Source organism: Chaetura pelagica, unplaced genomic scaffold (genome assembly GCF_000747805.2).
Source record: "Chaetura pelagica isolate M959 unplaced genomic scaffold, ChaPel_1.0 scaffold680, whole genome shotgun sequence".
Lineage (NCBI taxonomy): Eukaryota > Metazoa > Chordata > Aves > Apodiformes > Apodidae > Chaetura > Chaetura pelagica.
Genome location: NW_009951748.1, coordinates 7,731 through 13,132, shown reverse-complemented (window position 1 = coordinate 13,132; position 5,402 = coordinate 7,731). Strand labels below are relative to the sequence as shown.

The 5,402-nt window shown below is 58.5% G+C and overlaps 1 protein-coding gene across 1 annotated transcript in view; it reads left to right on the top strand.

Annotated features, from left to right (window-relative positions):
* LOC104386547 (arf-GAP with SH3 domain, ANK repeat and PH domain-containing protein 1-like) overlaps positions 1-5,398 on the top strand; it is a gene marked incomplete at its 3' end in the record, with an annotated part of 14,230 nt that extends 8,832 nt beyond the window's left edge. Inside the window, 7 exon segments of the mRNA XM_009995200.1 lie at positions 287-378; positions 2,060-2,237; positions 3,098-3,183; positions 3,690-3,805; positions 4,438-4,505; positions 4,949-5,056; positions 5,359-5,398. Coding sequence (XP_009993502.1) covers positions 287-378; positions 2,060-2,237; positions 3,098-3,183; positions 3,690-3,805; positions 4,438-4,505; positions 4,949-5,056; positions 5,359-5,398 — 688 coding nt within the window.
* Positions 5,399-5,402: the final 4 nt, after the last annotated feature.

Genomic DNA, 5,402 nt, shown 5'->3' with positions numbered 1-5,402 from the left:
GGGGAGCTGCTGGCAGCTGGTGGGCACTGGGGCAGGGCTGGGGGTGCTTGGCAGGGTCTGGTGCTGGCCCAGATCGGAGCTCTGGGGTTGGTTGCAGTGCTGGAGTTGGGAGATGTCAGCAGCAGGAGCCAGGGCAGAGTCTGCAGCCTTTGGGCACACCCCCCCTGGCACCTCTTGACACCTCCATGCCTGCTCAGGGTCTCAGCCTGACACCCTCGCCTGCTGCCCGCCAGCTCTGCTGAGCTGCTGCACGTCCCAGGTCACACATGGTCTGGCTGTTTTGCAGCTGGCGAGGAACATCAGCAACTCTGGCTTCAACAGTGTCATGGAAGCAAATCTCCCCAGCCTCTCCCTGAAGCCCACAGTGCACAGTGACATGTGAGTTGCTCTCCAAGAGCTGGTGTTTGTGGGAGGTTGGATAGGGGACCCTCACACTCTGGGGCCCTGTGTTCCTGACCAGGAACGTGGCTCCTCCCCAGGCTGTAACTTCTCTTCTGAAGCAATTTCAAGTCCAGCAGGAGAGGTTTGAGAAAAGGGAGAAGTGAGGAAGAGCCAGCAGGACAGATCAAGGACTGGCCTTGAGGTCAGGACAGAGATCAAGAAATCAGGAAAAGGAAAGGCAGGAAGATAAATAAGTGGAGCTGAGCAGCAGGATGGTCCCAGCTGGACATCAGCAGGGCAGGGAGGGGTGGGAGGGTGAGCAGGATGGGGACAGGGACTTGCACAGCACAGAGCATTCCACTGTGTCCAGTGACTGGGCTGGTGGGATCAGCACAGACATCAACAAGGATCTGCTGAGGGTGTGGGAACCCCCTTCCTTCACCCCAGAGCACCCCAGCCTCTGGGCTCTGCAGAGGGCAGGAGGCAGCTGGGCTGACAAGAGCTGGAACCTTCTCCAGGGCTTGGTGCTGTAAGAGCTCCTGGGGAAACCTGTGGCTGGGGAGGTTATTGGCAGGGGCTGAGAAGACTTTCAGGAGATTGGAGAGGGGCACTTCAGGCACAATCAGGTTCCATTCCAGGTGTAAATCCTGACCAGGGCACTGTTTAGACAGAGTGGACCTTCCTGGCAGTGCAGAGGTGCACAAGGAACTGCACTTGGTAGGGAGAGAGCAGCAGAGATGTGGGACAGCAGGTAGGAATATAGCTGGAATAACATGGCCAAGGTTGCCAGATCCACCCTTCTGCTTGGATGCTGGGGAAACAGAAACTGCATGGAATTAATAATTCAGCTCCCCCTCAATGGCCTTTTCTGCTTGGATCCCTCCTTTGCCCCTCGGGCACCTGTGGGCCACCCAGATCCTCTGACCAGTCACCACTGCTGCTCTCCAGGGGGGAGACCCAGCCTATTGACCAGTCCTTGTCTGGAAGCTGTTCCTGACTCGTGGCCTCAGCCAGTTCATGCCACATGGGGGTTTTTTCCCAGTCCTTGAGATTTTTGCTTCTTCCCCTAATTCTCACAAGTACTGAGCTGCAAGGGCAGAGGGGTCTGGAGAGCAAAGAACAGGTCAGGGCTGAAGAGAAGGGAAGGAGGAGAGAGCAGCAAAGATCTCCAGGACCCTCTATAAAGCCCCTGAGGTGCAGCCCCGAGCATCTCCCACCCAGTCAGAGCTGCTGGTCCTGGGGCTGAGGAGAGGGAGGAAGGACACGAGTGGCTGGGAGAGGCACCAGCCTTCCCATCCCTCCCAGCACAGGGCTGTGGGGGGCTGGCTGCAGGGGGTGGGATCCCTGCTGGGAGGAAGGAGGGGAGCTGGCTCTGCTTCCCAGGGTGGGTGCTGGGTCCTTGTCCCCAGGGCTCACACTGGGAACGCAGGAAAGTCAAGTTCTCCTTGAATTGTGTAACTGGGGGGAGAGGAAGCTGTCAGGAAACCCCAGCGCTTGGTAAAAGTTACACTGAATGTTGCTGCAGGGGAGCTTGGGGAATGGGAGAGAGAGGATTTGGGTGCTGAAGTGCCTGGCAGGTCTGATGGAGAGAGGGGGAAGGTGGTGGGGGCAGCAGGAGACGGGATGGGTCCCCGGGGGGCTCTGGGGCCCTCACTCCCACCTGACTGGTATCTGCCAGGGCCTTTCGGAAAGATTTCATCATTTCCAAGTATATTGAGAAGAAATATGCCAAGAGGAGCCCTGCTGCTCAGTGGTCCTGCCTGCCAGAAGCTGTCCAGGACAAGGACATCTTCCCTTTGCTCCAAGCGTACGTGGGGGGCGCGGATCTGAGCGCGGCGGTGCCGGCACCGCTGCAGGTACAGCCTCGTGTCCCTGGGTGGCAAAGGGCTTGGCTGTCACCTCTGCAGCCTGCCCAGAAGGGTCCCTGTGCCTGGGAGGGGACAGAGCTTTCTGGTTAGAATGGTGCTTTCTGCAAGGTGGGGACAACAGGCAGACTCGGGCAGGGTGAGGGACGTGGCAGCAGAGGGACGTTTTCTGGCTGTGACCCCAGGACCCTCCTCGTGCTGTGGGGAGGGGGGGCAGTAACACAACCACAACTCCAGGGCTCTCCAAAGGCCCCTTGGGAGCCAAGATGTACCTGTGAACTTCTGAGTGGGTTTTCTCAGGACATCCAGGCCTGTAGGCAGCATTTTTTTCCCTGCGAAACAGCAGCAGAAGCACTGGAAGTGCAAGCCCTGGGGTCCAGCCCTGGGTGCTGGGCTGTGCCACCTGTGACACCAGAGGGTGTCCCACAGGGTGACAGCCAAGAGCAAAACACTGCAGGGAGCTGGAAGCACCAGCAGTAGGGGATGTCTTGGAACAAGGGCAAGGGAGGAGCAGCTCTGTGGGGAACAGCTGTTGGACACCCCCAGGTGACATCGTGGACTTGACAAGGTTCAGACACTGACCTGGGGGGAAAAGTCACCTTTGGTTGCCTGGGTTTGTAAATGTGGAAAGGGGATGGTTGGTTGTTCTTCATGAAGCCACGAGCCAGGGCTCTGTGCATGTCAACTCAGTTCCCACTGGCTTGGGTGGCCGTGACTCTGAACAGTCAAACCTGTTCATCTCTGAGAGATTTTAAATGTGTCAGGACAGGCCCTAAAGGACAGTGCTGGTGTCTGTGGTGGTGCTGTGGGCAGACATGGCCCCATCCTTGCTGTATTGGTCTTGGTTACAGGAACCTGGAGAGACCCTTCTCCACCTGGCAGTGCTGCTGTCTGATCGAACCTCTTTGCATGTCGTTGATTTTCTTGTCCAGCACGGGTAAGCTCCTGACACCCAGTCAGCTTGTCATGGCTGAGCTGTGCTAGGGAATGGTGCACGACTGGTCATCTTCCCTGGAATGCTCCCAAAAAAGGGAAAAACCACCAGGCTGAGGCTCCCAGCAAATGTGCCTTGAGCTGGGGCTGGGGTTGGATCAGAGGGACTTTGGGTTCCCTTGGCTCAGGCCCTGGAATGGGCTGCCCAGGGAAGTGGTGGAGTCACCATCCCTGGAGATATTAAAAAAACATGTAAATGTGGCACTTTAGAACATGCTGTAGTGGACATGGGGCTTTCACTGGTTGATGGTTGGACTTGGTGACCTTAGAGGTCTTTCCTGACTGTGATGATTCTGTGGTTCCACCTCCTCGGGGCTGAGGTGTGATGGTAGTGGTGAGCACCTCTCCTTTGGGTGAGGTGAGCAGGAGGCTGCATGTGGCAGCTGCAGGCAGGGTTTGCTGGGGCTGGTGGGTTGTCCCAGCAGTGCTGACATCACCCACCTCCTGCAGCAGGAGCCTGGCAACGCAGACAGCAGAGGGGAACACACCACTGCACTACTGCTGCTCCCACAACAAACCCCAGTGTGTCAAACTGCTGCTGAAGGCCAAAGCCAACATCTTCATCAGTGAGTGTCCATGGGAGCCCCCACACTGGGCACACATGGGGTGTATTCTCAGCTCTTCTCTGGTAATTCATCAGTGAGTGTCCATGGGAGCCCCCACACATGGGGTGTCTTCTCAGCTCTTCTCTGGTAACACCTCCTCAGCCTTGCACAGTGCTCAGCAGATCCTGCCCGTGGCTGGGCAGAACCACTTGCCCTCACACCCCTGCTGCAGTCACTGGGACCTGGGTCATCGGGTGGTCTGTGTGTCCAGCAGGCACCAGGAAACCTGTGCCAGGTCTGCACCAAACTGCCTGGGGTGACACACAGGACATGGGCTGTGGCCATGGTGTCCTTCTCTGGTTTTGTAGCCTTTGGGCTCTGGCGGTGGCTGAACTCTTCTGTCCTTCCATCCTGTCCCATCTTTGGTCATCTTCGAGCCAACCTCTGCTCCTTTCTCTCCTCATCTCAGCTCCTGCCCTCTTCTTCATCTTCCCACCACCATCCCTTAGTGGCTTTGTTTTGTTCTGGGTTTAGGCTGTCCCTTCTTTCAGGTTTATTTTCCCCCAGTTGCCCTGAAGGCAGCACTGCTCCTCAGTTGGTTGCACACTGGGCAGGCTCCTGGTGCTCAAGGCTGCTGCTGTTCCTCCTCACAGCCAACGAGGCAGGAGAGACAGCCCTGGATGTGGCCAGGAGGATGAGACATCCCCTGTGTGAAGAGCTGGTAAGACACTGTGCCTCATCACCCCTCCTGTGCTGGGACACAGCCCACTGACAGAGAGCAGGGGGGGACCCACACCCATGTGGACGTGTCCTGCAGGGCCACCTGCAGCCCTCAGCATCTCCAGTGCCAGTGTGGGAGGCAGAGGAGGGTGCAGAGGGGTCCAGGGGTGCTGGGGTCCCTCAGGGCAGAGCTGTTTGGGACAGTCCAGGCAGGGGTCACACTGTGCCTGGGCAGGGGACCAGGAGCTGCACTGATGCTAAGTGGGCTGAGCACATCTCCTCAGTGAGTCCAAGTCTTGCTGCTGCCACCTCCTGATCTGTGTGTTTGGGGGTCTTTGCACAACCCCCTCCCTGCTGGGAAGCTGCAGATCTTGCCCTGGTGGGCAGGAGGCTGGAGATGGGGCCGGCAGTGCCTGCTCCTCAGGGAGCTCCTCTGTGCCCCAGCTGCTGCAGGCCCAGAGCAACCAGTTCAACCCCAACGTCCACGTGGAATATGAGTGGTGGCTGAGCCAAGATGACATGTATGAGAGTGATGAAGACCTGGACGAGAAGGTGCAGTCCTGGTGGGCTCAGCCCTGGGGCCAGAGGTGCCGCCCCGAGCTCCTGCAGCGCTGGAGCTCCAGCACCGTCTGACCCACCCCTGTCCGCTGCAGGCCCAGAGCAACCAGTTCAACCCCAACGTCCACGTGGAATATGAGTGGTGGCTGAGCCAAGATGACATGTATGAGAGTGATGAAGACCTGGACGAGAAGGTGCAGTCCTGGTGGGCTCAGCCCTGGGGCCAGAGGTGCCGCCCCGAGCTCCTGCAGCGCTGGAGCTCCAGCACCGTCTGACCCACCCCTGTCCTTTCCCAGCTGGGTCCTGTGCAGAGGGGTCCTGCCCCCCAGAGCTGCTGCCA